Below are 16,677 nucleotides of genomic sequence, written 5' to 3' on the forward strand. Positions count from 1 at the left end.
GAACATGGATCATTGGGAGCAACGGGTTAGTTGCCGTGTGTTGTGTGTCCGGAAAGCTGTGGGGCCAAATCTCTGGGCGCAGAGCTCAAAAAAAGCAATGCAATAGTCTTTTAACTTTGTAAATCAGTGAGTTGTTTGTTATGTCTTCCCTCTTATTGTGAAACAGAGACACCACTTTTTCCCTTGTTAGGGGGAGAGAGGGAGCCTGTGGTATGTCGAATTACTGGGTGAATGAGTAGTCTTTGGGGTACTGCAAGTCTGTCTCTTTATTGATGTTTGCTGCACGCTTCAGTGCTTGATGGAGGGGACTGATGCTTTTTGCTGGTGGGGGTGGGGGTGTCACTGCCTTGCTGCTGCATGTGGGGGGCTTTGGGGTTCTAACATTTGACTGTCATTCATTCTTTGAGGCACTCCTCTGTTTTTGTGGATGTTTGCAAAGAAAAAGAATTTCAGGATGTATATTGTATATGTTTCCCTGACATTAAATGTACCTATTGTAACCATACATTAGGTGCCAGTGTATAATGTTGAGGCCCCAGCACAGATCCCTGTGGCACATCACTCCTTGCATCTTGACAATCAAGCATCCAACTAGTCAGCTTACACCCTCACTCACTCTTCCTTCAGTTAGTCCTGATGAAGGGTCTCGGCCTGAAACGTCAACTGCGCCTCTTCCTATAGATGCTGCCTGGCCTGCTGCGTTCACCAGCAACTTTGATGTGTGTAGTTTACACCCTCAGTTTGTTTTCACAGTAGAAAAACCAAATGATTCTTCTTATTGGATTTGTGACACATCAAGGATTCAACTCAAAAGGAGGAAGAAAGGAGAGAAAATTGGTTGGAGCTTTGTTTCTTAGTAATAAGAAGACAGAACATAGAAATCTACAGCACATTACAGGCTCTTCAGCCCACAATGTTGTACCGACCATATAACCTACTCTAGAAACTACCTAGAATTTCCCTACCACAGAGCCCTCTATTTTTCTAAGCTCCATGTACCTATCTAAGAGGCTCTTAAAATACCCTGTTCTATCCACTTCCACCACTGCCACTGCCAGTGCATTCCACACACCCACAACTCTCTGCATGAAAAACTTACCCCTGACATCCCCTCAGTACCTGTTTCCAAGCACCTTAAAACTACACCCCCTCATGTTAGCCATTTCAGCCCTGGGAAAAAGCCTCTGGCTATTCACACAATCAATGCCCCTCATCATCTTATACACCTCTATTAGGTCACCTCCTAACATTCTCTGCCGCTCCAAAGAGAAAAGGCCAAATTCACTCAACCTATTCTCAGAAGGTACGCCCTCCAATTCAGGCAACATCCTTGTAAATCTCCTCTGCACTCTCTCTATAAGAGTTTTCTTATAACCTGGAACAATCATATTTGTCAAGTAATGTTGCAACATCCTCAAAGGTTACAAGGAATATTCTCAAATATAATAAACTTCATATCACTTCCTCTTAATGTTATAAGTTTGGAATCCACATGAGGAGACAAACACCTGAAGACTTCCATGTTAGTGTGCAGCATAGAATGTGAGGGGCTCCTTCGCTCAGGGATATTGCATCCTAGTTGTATAGATACTGTACGCAGGTCTGAGCAGTACAATATGGAGAGCAAACTGTTGCCCATGTAGCAATCTGGTGAACCCAAAGGAAGAGCACATGGCTGATACAGTTTGGCACCAGCAGCATCACAGGAGTTGCCAATCAACATTGAACTTAATATAGGCCTACCTTAGGGGCCCTGGTTTTGGATTTTTCCACTCAGGGCCAACTCCTGAAGCTTTCCCTATGAGTGGGTATAGCCGCAAGATGAGCTGCCAACCACGGCAGACTATCTGCTTGAAGTGACTGTTTTTAAGGCGCCAGTAACCCACTGTTGCACCTTCTCCTGTCAGTAGAAACTGTTCCGCCGTGCTTAGTAGCTAAGCCACACAGGAGCTGGACTTGGTAGTGAGAACAGTACCACCCCCAGCTATAACAACCTTAAGGAACTGTACAGAACTAGTATAGAATACTGGACAGGTAAATTATTAACCAAAATCTTGCTGCATGTTACTGTTTTAATAATTCTTCACACTTGCAAAGATGGATGCAAAGCATATATTCAATGAAACAAGTCAGCACAGACCAGTTGGGTCAAAGGGCCTGTTTCCATGCAGTTCGATTCTTAAACTGTGCATTATATCAACTTTACTATTTGTCCACTCTGATAAAATACTTACTGTAGTCTTATCTATTAATCTGAAGTCCAGGTACATCAGATCGGGCAGAAAGGCAGGAACGTACATACTGTATCGATCATCTTTACTAACAGGATTGCCAGCAAGATTCAATGTCCGCAGTCTCTTAAATCTTCTTAAATAAATAATCTGCAAGAATAACATGTCTAATTTAGAAATATAAAGTACTGAAAATTTAAAAGAAAACCAGAATAAACTGGTGAAAAGTGAGCTCCACTCCAATTAAGTTGCTTACAGATTCCAGGTTGCTGATATGATTTTTTCCAATGGAGAAAACTTGCAGGTTTACCAATGAGTCCATGTTTTCAAATTTGGAAATTCTGTTACTGTACAGACTGAGATCTTCTAGCTTAATCAGTTCTTCCAGGCCTTCAATCATCTCAATATTGTTGAAAGATAAATCTAGAAAAGAAAATTTGTATTTCATTTCATCTGGAAAGGACCTCCTTTGTAATTAGAATTGTGATCTTTTCAAGTGAGGTCAATTATCTTGAGCAGACTAGACAAAGCATATAAATTGGAGGCTAAGAGTGTAGCATTCTGTGGGATCTTCTCAACAGTGACCTCCAAAGGACAGTGCAACGTTACTGCCAGTCATATTATATGATTTATGATAAAGAGATAAAGTGTAGGATCAACTTGAATTATATTTTTAAGGGTCCTTTCTAAATTAAAAATATACCAGGTGAGTTTTATGGCTTACAGCACGTGCCGTCTCCGAGATGTTCTTTTCAGTCTGAGTAACTACATTTGTGGGAAGTGCTCCTGTTTTGTTAGGCTGAATGCTATGTTTCAGAGATGTGGTCTGGCTAGAGGCACCGCAGTGCATCTATGAGAACAAAAGTTACACAATTAACACAATTTTAGAGGTAATTATCTCAGACTTTAGGAAAGAATGGGTGACCACCAGTCAGAGGAAAGGAGGCTGTCAGGAAAACTTCAGAGTATATCTCATTCCAAAACCATTCTCCATTTTGGAAAATGGAGAGTGAATGTACCTTCGGGGAATCATGGCGCTCAGGGTGGCTCATCTGAATAAGGGATGGCCATAAGAGTCCAAAGGCAACAGTGGTAGGAGTCTCAATAGTGAGGAGAATAGTAAGAGCCTATGTGGTCATAAGTAAGAATGTTAGCTTCTTGGTGTGAAGGCCAAGATGCCACAGAACAGTTGTAGAAAATTGTAAAAGGAGAGGAGAGGTTGTGGTTCACAATAGCGCCATTGACATTGGTGTAAAAAGGGACATGGACCTGAAACAAGATTTTCAGGAGTTGGGTCACAAATTAAAAGAAAAACCTTGAAGGTTAGAATTTCTGGATTACTTCCACTGTCACGTCAAGCGAGTATAGGAATAGGAGGTTAGGTCAGAAATAAATGGCTAAAGAGATTATGTCAGAGAAGCACTTTAGATGCATGAACAAAATAGGACCTGAATAGGTCCAGCAGCCTTACAAAGAGGTTTGTTCATGCCGTTGGGAGGTTCAAAACTAATTTAGCAGGGAAATTGGACACCATAGACATATAGTTGGAGAGGTGGGGGCAGATAAGTACAATCGAATATGGTGGTAAAGCTAAGTCAGTCTAGTAGGCAGAAAAACATGGGTGCAATAAGGCATATGGGAGGAATGGAAGGCCAAGTTGCAACTATTTTAATACAAGGAATCTGACTAGTTAAGCAGTAAACTTAGACCACTAAACAGCACCTAACCATGTGGTAATGTTGCTGTCAAAGATGTGTTTGAAAGAAGGGCAAGACTGACATTCCGGGATTCAGAATTTCCAGGTGTGACAGGGGTAGGTGGAATGTAAAAGAGAATGATGCATTGTAATATTGATTAAAGATTCCTTAGTGCAGAAATGAGAGAAGATATCCTAGAAACATCATATAATAAAGCCACAGAGGAAAATAAAAAAGGCCCTTATAGCCCTGCCCGTCCGTGCCATTCATGATGCCCATCTATGCTAACCCCATTTATCTGCATTAGACCAATTTTCCTCCATCCCTTTCCTATCCAAGCACTTATGCACATGCCTTTTACACATTGCATTCTAACACCTCCTCTGACAACTCAATATAGATAACCATTGCCCTCCGTGAGAAAAACCTACTCCTCAGATCTCCTTTAATTTTCTCCTCTCTCATCTTAAACCTGTGTGTTCTAGCTCTGGACTCCAAAGCCTTGGGACAAAGACTCTGTCCTTTCTATTCTCTTCATTATTTTATAAATCTCTACAGTGTCACCTATTAGTCTTATATGTTCCAGTAAGAATAAACACAGCCTATTCAATCTCCTCCATTCTAGGCAACACCTTGATGAATCTCTTCTGCACACTATCGATTGCTACGACATCCTTCCTATAATGCAGTTACCAGAACTGTGCACAAAACTGTAGGTCCAGTCTAAACATTGTTTTGTATAGTTGGGACATACCATCTCAACTTTTTATACTCAATGCCTCAGTTTATGAAGGCAGACACATCAAATGCTTTCTTCACTACCTTATCCACCTGTGTTGTCCTTTTCAGTGACTTGTTGACTTGAACTCCAAGGTCCCCCTGTCCATCAAAACTTCTAAAGTCACTGACATTTACTTTACTTGTTCTATCAGATTATTATGTCCCAAAGTGCATTACCTTACACTTGTCTGGATTATATTTCATTTGCTATCAGTCTTCTCAACTTTCTGGCTGATTTACGTTCTGGAATACACCCTTAGAAAATGGTGGTGCGACGGCAGCGCGCGCGGCCTCTCCGGTGATGAATATCTATTATCTGTCAAGTAGGGGACCGTGCACAATTCTGATTTGATGGAGACAAACGTGAGTGCACAGTGGAACATCTGGAAAACTTCTGAAATGTCCGCTTTGCTACCGCTGCTACTGTGCGGTAACCAGAATCTCTGGAGCTGAAGGCCTCGAAATCCTTGGCTTTGCGTGTTTCAGCGGCCGGGGAGAGGTCGAAGGCGCTCGGGAGGCTGTATTGGAGAGGCTGCTCGGAAGCCTGGAGTTTTCGGACAGATGGACTCAGGGTCGGCTGTGGTTGGCTGCTATCCAAGGAATCGGCGAGTTGACGATGCCTGGAGGTCTATGGCAGAGAGTTTCTCCCTTTTGCCGCCGCTATCGGGGACTTGGGAGTCGATCGACTCGGGGACTTTGAGATTTTTTTTTTACTGTGCCTATGGACTGTTTTTCATCAAATTATGGTATTGCTTTGCACTGCTGTAATTATATGTTATAATTATGTGGTTTTGTCAGTGTTAGTCTTTGGTCTGTCTTGTTTTTTGTGATATCACTCTGGAGAAACATTGTATCATTTCTTAATGTATGTATGCATTTCTAAATGACAATGAAAGAGGACTGAGTGTTCTCATAATCTTAGATACCTTCTTCACTATCTAACTTCAACAAGCTTACTAATTAGACAATCTATATTCTCTTGCAAGTCACTTATATATAAATAACTGAAGTCCAACCATCGATTCATGTGGTACACCACATTTAATAGACACCCAGTCAGAAAAACACCCATTCTACATTGCCCTCTGTGTGAAATCCCTGACCCTCAGGTCCTCTTTAAATCTCTTCCCCTCTCAACTGAAACCTATGCTTTTTAGTTTTAGATCCCTTCCCCAACCCCCACCCCCCCCCGCCATTCTGGGAATATCTTATTTATGTCCTTCACAATTTTATAAGCTGAATAAAGTCCCCCCTTAGCATTCTTCACTCCAGGGAAACAATCCCACCTGATCCAGTCTCACCTTATAACTCAAGCACTCTGGTCCTGGCAACATCCTAGTCGCAATACAAATACTGGGGAAGGAGGAAGCTCTTCTGATGGAACAAACTCCACCCAAACCATGCTGGGATCAGAATCCAGGTGAATCACACAAGTCAGGCTGTTGATAGGGCTTCAAACTAATTAGTAGAGGGGTGGGTTCAACAGCATGGAAAAGTATGGATAAATTCAAAGGGAAGGAGTGCAGGAGAGGTTACTAAAGTTTCCAGAATAAAGATAAAAACAAAAAGTTTATAAAGGGGTAAAAATTTAACTTCAGGCAACCTGGAGACAAACTTGAAGAATGGTGAATGTGGAACTGAAGGTGTTATATTTGAATGCTCACGGTTATAAAATAATGTAGATGATTTTGCAGTGCAGCTAGAGATTGGCATCTGGGAGCTTAACATTCAAGGGTACAGGTGGGCAGAGGGGTGGGAGGCTTTGTTGGTAAAAATGAAACCAATTCCTTAGAAAGAAGTGACTAGAAGACTTCCCAGACTCTGGGAGGTCTTCCTTGCCAGTGAAAGGCAGTTGTATATCACAGCATCACCAGTGAAGTCTATTTCAGTCTTTATTCAACAGGAAAGTTTACTCATTTTCCAGCAGGGGCAGATCAACAGAACCTGAATGCAGCTCATAGGAACAGTAGACATGTTATTCAGAACCTCAAGGCTTGTTTGACAGTTCAATCACAGCTGTGATGTCATCTCACTAAATGATTTGTTTACTGGACCCCCTACAATTCACCTACCGACACAACCAATGGACAGACAATGCAATAGCCACTGTCCTTACACATCTGGAGAAGAAGGATGCTTATGTGAGAATGCTGTTCTTGGACCACAGTTCAACATTCAACACCATAATTCCATCCAGGCTCGATGGGCAGCTCAGAGACTTCGGTCTTGACCCTGCCTTGTGCAGCTGGACATGGACTTCTTGTCAGATTGCCAGCAGGTGGTAAGAGTGGGCTCCCTCACCTCTCTGACTCTCAATACAGGAGCCCCTCAGGGCTGTGTACTAAGTCCCCTCCTTTACTCCCTGTACAACCGTGACTGTGTCGCCACCCACAGCTCTAATCTGCTTGTTAAATTTGCTGATGACACTACATTGATTGGCCTAATCTCAAACAATAATGAGGTGGCCTATAGGGAAGAAGTCATCTCTCTGACGCTGTGGAGTCAAGAAAATAACCTCTCCCCTCAATGTTGCAAAAACAAAGGAACTGGTTGTGGATTACAGAAGAAATGGAGCCAGGCTAACCCCTATTGGCATCAATGGATCAGGGGTTGAGAGGGTAAGCACATCACTGAGGACCTCATGTGGTCTGTTCACACCAGCTGTGTGGTGAACAAGGCACAACAGTGTCTCTCTCACCTTGGACAGTTGAGGAAGTTTAGTATGGGCCCCCAAATCCTAAGGACTTTCTACAGGGGCACAAATGAGAGCATCCTGACTGGCTGCATCACTGCCTGGTATGGGAACTGTACTTCTCTCAATCACAGGATCCTGTAGAGTGTGGTGCAGGTAGCCCAGCACATCTGTAGTTGTGAACTTCCTATGGTTCAGGACATTTACAAAGATAGGTATGAGAAAGGGGCCCGAAGAATCATTGGAGACCCGAGTCATCCTAACCACAATCTATTCCAGCTGCTACCATCCGGGAAGCAGTACCGCAGCATAAAAGCCAAGACCAACAAGCTCCGGGACAGCTTCTTCCACCAGGCCATCAGACTGATTAACTCACGTTGATTGGAGTGTATTTCCATGTTACATTGACTGTTCTATTTATTATAAATTACTATGATTGCACATTGAACATTTAGAGGAGATGTAACGTAAAGATTTTTACTCCTCATGTATGTGAAGGATGTAAGAAATAAGGTCAATTCAATACAATAAATGCAAAAATATAGCTGAAATAAAACAAAATGCTAATATTCAGAGTTCTTGACATCTTACCTAGCCATACCAGGTTGACTAGCGTGTTCAGTCCCTCAATCTTTTCAATGACATTATTATCGAGCTGGAGTTTAGTCAATGATGTAAATTGCCACAGATTATCAACCTTCAGTACATCTGCACCAAGGAGAAAAGCCTGACATTTTATACCAATCTTCCTTTTTAAGGCAGCCTCATTAAAATTTTTGTAAGTCAAGACTTCTATCATCATGATTCTCTCCATGACTACTATTCAGACTCTTTTCAGAATCAAAATTAGGTTTATTATCATCAACCAGTGTTGTGAAATATGTTGTTTTGCGGCAGCAAAATCCATAAAATAATTTAAAAATTACAATACACAAACATAATTACGAGTTACAGTAAGGTATACAAAAATAAATTAGTGCAAAAGGAGAAAAATGATGAGCATCTTCCTCAGTCAAACCTTTCCTCCTCTGTATTTAAACCACTTTGCTATAGTTTGTCTACTGTGAAATACAAGTTGTTATTAACAATCAAATGGTTATCACCTGCCATGCAGATTTAAACATCTTTTAGCAACACAGAGTTAAAAGATTTAAGGATATACATACAAGAGCAGATTCATTAACAATATATCAGTAATATATTTTTTTAAATTTGACAAACTATCTTCTACATATATATCATGTCACTGGCTTAATCCTAAAACATACTTTGGTAATCAAGTTGAAGATGATATACATCTTTGAAGTCAATTCCTTCTGATTGGGCTATCCGTCCTGCTCTTCCTGGTGGTCCTTGTTTTTTCACCACCTCTTCAAGCATTTTATCATCTATGACACTGGGCTCAATTGTTTTATATGGTTGGCTCATTGTGAATTGCTATGTTCACGTAAAAGGAAAACAGGAAAATATTACAATTTTGTTTAACAACATTGAAAATGAAATGTTTGATGTTACTGTGACCATCAGAAGTTGTCAGCTAGAATTTGCTCATTACCTCTCAGCAAAAGTGGTGGAGTCGAAAGTGGATCACCCTCAGCTGCTCTCACACAGCCTTCATTGCACAAATCTGTAGCACTTACACAGCAGCAGCCTTCTCACTGATACCTAGTTTGGGTTTCCTAAAGATAGTTGGCTCTAGAGTCTACAGAACCCCGCAAAAATACTAAATTCCTGAGGAAGAGTGACTGCTTGTGGCATCAAGGAGTCTTGGGAAAACTGAAATTAATATGAATTCAGGAGAAAACACTCCAATGGCTGTTCAGAGCTAATTTAAAGGATTAATGTAATCATCATGGCTCTTGGCTAGTTATCACTTGCATCATTCCTTCTGTATCACGTGGATTCCCGTTGTTCTCTCCCCTTTTCTGCAATACTTATTTCTAATGTTTCAATAGACAACAGACAATAGGTGCAGGAGTAGGCCATTCAGCCCTTCGAGCCAGCACCGCCATTCACTGTGATCATGGCTGATCATCCACAATCAGTACCCTGTTCCTGCCTTCTCCCCATATCCCTTGACTCCATTATCTTTAAGAGCTCTATCTAACTCTTTCTTGAAAGCATCCAGAGAATTGGCCTCCACTGCCTTCTGAGGCAGAGCATTCCACAGATCCACAACTTTCTGGGTGAAACAGTTTTTCCTCAACTCCATTCTAAATGGCCTACCCCCTATTCTTAAACTGTGGCCCCTAGTTCTGGACTCCCCCAACATTGGGAACATATTTCCTGCCTCTAGCTTGTCCAATCCCTTAATAATCTTATATGTTTCAATCAGATTCCCGCTCAGCCTTCTAAATTCCAGTGTATACAAGTCCAGTCGCTCCAATCTTTCAACATATGACAGTCCCGCCATCCCGGGAATTAACCTCGTGAACCTACGCTGCACTCTCTCAATAGCAAGAATGTCCTTCCTCATATTTGGAGGCCAAAACTGCACACAATCTCACCAGGGCCCTGTACAACTGCAGAAGGACCTCTGTGCTTCTATACTCAACTCCCCTTGTCATGAAGGCCAACATGCCATTAGCTTTCTTCACTGCCTGCTGTACCTGCATGCTTACTTTCAGTGACTGATGAACAAGGACACCTAGATCTCATTGTACTTCCCCTTTTCCTAACTTGACACCATTCAGATAGTAATCTGCCTTCCTGTTCTTGCCACCAAAGTGGATAACCTCACATTTATCCACATTAAACTGCATCTGCCACACATCTGCCCACTCATCCAACCTGTCCAAGTCACCCTGTATTCTCATAACATCCTCCTCACATTTCACACTGCCACCCAGCTTTGTGTCATCTGCAAATTTGCTAATGTTACTTTTAATTCCTTCATCTAAATCATTAATGTGTATTACAAATAGCTGTGGTCCCAGCACCGAGCCTTGCAGTACTCCACTAGTCACTGCCTGCCATTCTGAAAGGGACCTGTTAATCCCTACTCTTTGTTTCCTGTCTGCCAACCAATTTTCTATCCATGTCATAACCTACCCCCAATACCATGTGCTCCAGTTTTGCCTACTAATCTCCTATATGGGACCTTATCAAAGGCTTTCTGAAAGTCCAGGTACACTACATCCACTGGCTCTCCTTTGTCCATTTTCATAGTTACATCTTCAAAAAGTTTCAGAAAATCAGTCAAGCATGATTTCCCCTTCATAAATTCATGCTGACTCGGGCCGATCCTGTTACTGCTATCCAAATGTGCTGCTATTTCATCTTTTATAATTGACTCCGGCATCTTCCCCACCACTGATGTCAGGCTAACTGGTCTATAATTGCCTATTTTCTCTCTCCCTCCTTTCTTAAAAAGTGGGATAACATAAGCTACCCTCCAATCCACAGGAACTGATCCTGAATCTATAGATCATTGGAAAATAATTACCAATGTATCCACAATTTCTAGAGCCACCTCCTTAAGTACCCTGGGATGCAGACCATCAGGCTCTGGGGATTTATCAGCCTTCAGTCCCATCAGTCTATCCAACACCATTTTCTGCCTAATTTGAATTTCCTTCAGTTCCTCTGTTACCCTAGGTACTCTGGCCACTATTACATCTGGGAGACTGTTTGTGTCTTCCCTAGTGAAGACAGATCCAAAGTACCTATTCAACTCGTCTGCCATTTCTTTGTTCCCCATAATAAATTCACCCATTTCTGTCTTCAAGGGCCCAACTTTGGTCTTAACTAATTTTTTCCTCTTCATATACCTAAAGAAGCCTTTACTATCCTCCTTTATATTCCTGGCTAGCTTACTTTCGTACCTCTTCTTTTCACCCCGTATTGCCTTTTTAGTTATCTTCTGTTGCTCCTTAAAAGTTTCCCCAATCCTCTGGCTTCCCACTCATCTTTGCTATGTTATACTTCTTCTCTTTTATTTTTATCCTGTCTTTGACTTCCCTTGTCAGCCATGGTCGCCCCTTACTCCCCTTAGAATCTTTCTTCCTCTTTGGAATGAACTGATCCTGCACCTTCTGTATTATTCCCAGAAATACCTGCCATTGTTGTTCCACTGTCGTCCCTGCTAGGGCACCTTTCCAGTCAACTTTGGCCAGCTCCTCCCTCATGCCTCCATAGTCCCCTTTGTTCAACTGTAATACTGACACTTCCGATTTTTCCTTCTCCCTCTCAAATTGTAGATTAAAACTTATTATATTATGGTCACTACCTCCTAATGGCTCCTTTACCTCGAGTTCCCTTATCAAATCCGGTTTATTACACAACACTAGATCTAGAATTGTCTTCTCTCTGGTAGGCTCTAGTACAAGCTGCTCTAAGAATCCATCTCGGAGGCACTCCACAAACTCCCTTTCTTGGGGTCCAGTACCAACCTGATTTTCCCAGTCTACCTGCATGTTGAAATCCCCCGTAACAACCGTAGCATTACCTCTGCAACATGCCAATTTTAACTGTTGATTCAACTTGCACCCTATATCCAGGCTACTGTTTGGGGGCCTGTAGATAACTCCCATCAGGGTCTTTTTGCCCTTACAATTTCTCAGTTCTATCTATACTGACTCTACATCTCCTGATTCTATGTCACCCCTCGCAAGGGACTGAATTTCATTCCTCACCAACAGAGCCACTCCACCCCCTCTGCCCAGCTGTCTGTCCTTTTGATAGGACATATTCCCTTGAATATTCATTTCCCAGCCTTGGTCCTCTTGCAGCCATATCTCTGTTATTCTTACAACATCATACTTGCCAATTTCCAACTGAGCCTCAAGCTCATCCACTTTATTTCTTATACTTCGTGCATTCATATATAATACTTTTAATCCATTATTCCCCTCACCTTTCACATCGATTCCTATTGCACTTGGCCATACTCTCCGATCCCTTCCTGAGCTTTCTGCCCCGTTAATCTGTTGTCTTTCTTAACTTTATTTATTCTCTCTTTCCCTTTAACTCCATCCTTATATTTCCAGTTTGTCTCCTAGTTTCCAAGTTGATCAAACTGTAATGCCAGCTACAAAAATGCTGCCTTACTTGCCGAGTATATCTTGAACTTTCTGCTTTTATTTCAGACTTCCAAAACCTACAGATTTTTTGCATTTCAATAAATCAATGAAGTTTGAAACAAAGTTATTAACACAGCAGTATCAATCATAGTTCAGAATGTGTACAAGACAATTGGAACACATTATTGTGTTTAAATGATGCTTTAAAAGTAATCACTTTGTAAAAGTCATTTAAGAACTCAGTTCAATATTTGAAAATAAATGATGGTATCTGTAGGACAGGCTACACCATTGGAAAATTAAGTCTCTTATTTCTGCTGTGTCTAACAAGCGAGAAAGAACTTTGTAACACTTACTGTTGGGGATTTATCACCTATTAATTTCTTCAGCATTAATTTTTAATAATACCATTTTGCTTTCGTTCCTCATTTGTTTTACACTTTCATTTCTCCATTATTTCTTTCTGGGAAAAGATGATTTGTTTGCCATTTTCTTATTCCCCAACATAATATATCGTGCCTCTATTTACATTGGCCCAAAAAAAGTCCAGCAAAGTTTAGCTTAAAAATGTTCATTCTTGTTTTTAATCACTACTTCCATTATATCTGTCGATCTGTTAATCCTCCCTTACTTCCGTTTTCCTGTAGCTCCGCAATTGTGTGCTTCTCTCATCTTCTATAGCAGCAACCCCTGATAACTCATGCCTCGTACTTCGAAATTCTGTCCCTTAATTCATCCATTTATCACCCTGCTCTTTTATAACCTATGTCAGCGGTTAAGCAATGTAAAATTTGATAACCGCCTTGTGCAGCACCATAAAATGCCTTACTACATCACAGGCGCTATATAACTGTAATAATCACAGTGGTCTTTTGAACAAGAGTTCATTCTGAAACCCTGTCTGTCTTCCCTCGCAGATGTGAAAGTCTATAGCACTATTTTGAAGAGCAATTCTGACCCATATCTATCCTTTATCAACAATGTTAAAAACCGATTATTTTACCACAGTGGTATTAGTGCATATTTCATACTCTGCAATGCTTTCTGATTTGTTCAGAGAGTGTTATGAGAATAAGCGTTTTATCAAGGCACACATTTATCTACCACCTATTTGTAAGCCGAAAAAATAATGAAGGCATTCAGAATATCCAGAAATAGTAGCATTTAAACTAACACTTACCTCCTCTATTGTTTACTTTTAATATATTCGGAGGCAAGCATCAGGTGAATTCTTCCAGTGAATCCTGCCTGAGCCCAGCTTCGCTCGGTTGCTAGGATAAATATCACGCGATCGCAGTACCCGCACTATCGTCATCATATTTAATTGGTAAATTCGTTAAAAATAAAGCTACTGTTAAAAGAAGTTCATGAATTGGGGTTGGGAAAATTTATTACTACCCTCGATAAAACCGAACATTTGTTGAGATGGATATTGCCCTAAAGAAATAAGGATCGCGAGGGTAGAGGCGGGCGGAAGGGGCAGGAGCCAATCAGAATGAAGGATGGGAGGACTTGCTCTGCCCTTTGCTTGCGCCCGCCCGCCCGCCCGCTCGCCCGGCCGTCAGATGTTGGGAGGGGGAGGGGAAGCATCAAGATGGAGTTCTTCATCGGGAACCCATTTAGTACTCCTGTCGGACAATGTATAGGTGAGTCTTTCAGACCGAGTAGTCCTCCTTCTGTCATTGAGATCTACTGAATCCTTGACGTGAAATAGGCGTTTTTGTTTTTAAATCATCTATCGCGCGAATGTCGCAGTTATCTTTTGCCACTTAATTTTCTTGAAGATCTTTTCGGATTTGGGGTTTTTAAAAAAAGTAATGAAGAACGTCATTAATTAAGCGAGTACATGAATAATTTTTTTTGTCTCCTGTGCCGTAACCTAGAGCGTTTCCGCCCAAAAGGGTGAAAGATGTTTGTTTACTTTTATGCAGTGTCATTCCAAAACGGAATAGTCCGAACTAATTCGTTAATATTTTGATTCCATTAATTGACTTATTGAATTTTATAGTTACAATGATGTTTAAAGTGAATGGAAGTTACAATCAGACAAGACAGCCTCTTAGCCCTTGTTGGGTATTGACGCTCCTGGCACCGGCTTGAACTGTTTGTGTCAATTCATTCTTTTAATCGACGTGATTTAATTCCTTTATTTGCGTCAACTTTAAACAGTCCAAAACAGTACATTCCAAAGTTTGTATCATTTTTATAAGCCGAATTAACCAATGCATATATTGCAGTTGAGAATCGCAATACACAAGATCAATTTTTCTCCAGTATTGAGGAATATTGAGTTGTCCTAAGTGACGCAGTTGGATGATAGATTTGTTTTAGTTGGTTGTAAAATAAAGAAACTTTGTTTAAAAAAAAGCTAAGATGGTTGGCAGATGTTTCCTTCACTAGGTACTGAAAAGGTACTATCAACTTTGATAAACATCACCAAATTAATGGGGCACTGCAGGTTTCAAGATGCAGACTCATGATGAGTATCGCATTTCAGCTTTATTTAGCAAAATTTTCGGCCTCTGAAGCCTGTTAAATAATACAAATAATTTTTCAGGATTGGCTGTTGTTTGTAGTTACATGTGATAGTAATGCGGTATTTCTATGAACAGTGGATTAAGCTGAGTATAAATCAGTATATGTTAAAGAAAATGCCACACTCAAAGTTGATATATTTGAAATGTTAACTCGGGAGAGTTATTGAGGATTTTGTCATTGCTGTATTGTTACATTTTTCTTGTGTTGTAGTCTGACTACAGTGTGCACAATACTGAATTATGGAGTTTGATGGAGAGTAACCTCTTACCAGACTTTTCTAAAAGGGTACTGATGTGTTTTCTCATCATGCAAAATGGCGGAATTGGACCTGCTACAGTGCCTACAGTAAGAAAGCTGTATATGACCTATATGGGATTCAGACTAGGGCTGTAAGTGAAAGGACAGTTCGTTACTCAACCTCTTGCAATATCAAAGCATCACCACGTGAATAAGAATCTGATGTAATATCACTGACTTGTATGTCAAGCAGTAACGAAAAGACATTAAAAATGCTATAAACTAATAGCGCAAAAGTTATAAGGAAGTAATGTTCTTGGACTCACAGGCTGTTCAGAAGTCTGATGGTGGAAAGGAAGAAGCTGTTTCTGAACTATTGAGTGTGGGTCTTCAGGCTCTTATTTCTCCTCCCTGATGATAATAATGAGAAGAGGGCATGCCCTAGGCTGTAAGGGTCCTTAGTAATGGATGCTGCCTTCTTGAGGCACCAACTTGTAAAGATGTCTTTGAATTTTCAGCATGGTTGTGGCCATGATGAAGCTGGCTGAACCTACATCCCTCTAAACCCAGGGTTCCTAGCTTTTTTATGCCATGGAGTCTTGCCACTAACTGAGGGGTCCATGTTGAGAAAGCCTGTGCATGGGAACTTTCATATCAGTATTCCTTTCTGACTCTGGCTCTGTTTTTGATACAAACTATGGACCTTAATTTGCATTTTGCTTTGGCACATTTTGTTGATTCTCCATCCCATGAGGTTGTTCCCATTTCTTTTGAAGATGTTCTTTTATTGGTGTACATAAGTCTCCATAGATTCACTTGTCCTCTCTACAGCCACAAAAAATTTGAGCCAATAATGAGTGCTGGCAATTTTGTTAGCTGCTCAGGTCACTACATTGATGTAAATGTACATATGAATTGCTGCTTTAAAATAAATTCCATCCCAAGCGTAATACAATAATATTGGTTGATACTCCTGTATGTTCACCTTTTCAAATTATTCACATATACTGTATGTAGCTTTGCATGCAATTTTAAAAACTCTTTTTGTATAAAGTCTATGTTAAGTCTCTGGTTGGATTAAAATTTCCAATTGTATTCTAATAATTGTTCTTTACTCATTGGCAAAAGAATGTAAGCATGATTTGCTGAAATAGGATTGAGGAAAATCTCAGGCAAAAGGAGCGCTCAGGAAAGTATCAGCTGTTTTAATGTGTTTTTTTGTATTTTTGTGCTTGTTAAGAACATGGTTAAGTTAAAGAAGTTGTTTATTTTTAATGTGAAACCTCCAAATAAATTGTATTTCAGAGTGGAAAAGCAATCCCTTCTGCTAAAAATGCCATATTGACTATTAACTTTGGAGATAGTAGCGCAATTGTGAGAAATAGATATTTCTTATGAGAGGTACTTGACTCTTTGAAGAGTGAAATAACTTTTTCTCACTTCAGTATATTCAGCCATATTAAATCTTTGGCTCCTTACAA

The 16,677-nt window shown here is 40.6% G+C and overlaps 2 protein-coding genes across 9 annotated transcripts in view; one reads left to right on the forward strand and one right to left on the reverse strand.

Annotated features, from left to right (window-relative positions):
- drc3 (dynein regulatory complex subunit 3) overlaps positions 1 to 13,862 on the reverse strand; it is a 50,218-nt gene extending 36,356 nt beyond the window's left edge. The window contains exons 1-5 of the mRNA XM_063057362.1: positions 13,602 to 13,862; positions 8,669 to 8,837; positions 7,992 to 8,108; positions 2,488 to 2,654; positions 2,235 to 2,381 (exon numbers count right to left, since the gene is read on the reverse strand). Coding sequence (XP_062913432.1) covers positions 2,235 to 2,381; positions 2,488 to 2,654; positions 7,992 to 8,108; positions 8,669 to 8,828 — 591 coding nt within the window. The 5' untranslated portion in view covers positions 8,829 to 8,837; positions 13,602 to 13,862. The remainder of the gene's footprint in view (positions 1 to 2,234; positions 2,382 to 2,487; positions 2,655 to 7,991; positions 8,109 to 8,668; positions 8,838 to 13,601) is intronic.
- A 107-nt stretch (positions 13,863 to 13,969) lies between these two features.
- Positions 13,970 to 16,677, forward strand: part of LOC134351835 (TOM1-like protein 2) — a 175,696-nt gene continuing 172,988 nt past the window's right edge. For all 8 annotated transcript variants that reach the window (XM_063058615.1, XM_063058616.1, XM_063058618.1 and 5 more), the window contains exon 1: positions 13,970 to 14,067. In XM_063058615.1, coding sequence (XP_062914685.1) covers positions 14,016 to 14,067 — 52 coding nt within the window. In that variant the 5' untranslated portion in view covers positions 13,970 to 14,015. The remainder of the gene's footprint in view (positions 14,068 to 16,677) is intronic.

This window comes from Mobula hypostoma, chromosome 9, assembly GCF_963921235.1.
Source record: "Mobula hypostoma chromosome 9, sMobHyp1.1, whole genome shotgun sequence".
In the NCBI taxonomy this organism is placed as follows: domain Eukaryota; kingdom Metazoa; phylum Chordata; class Chondrichthyes; order Myliobatiformes; family Myliobatidae; genus Mobula; species Mobula hypostoma.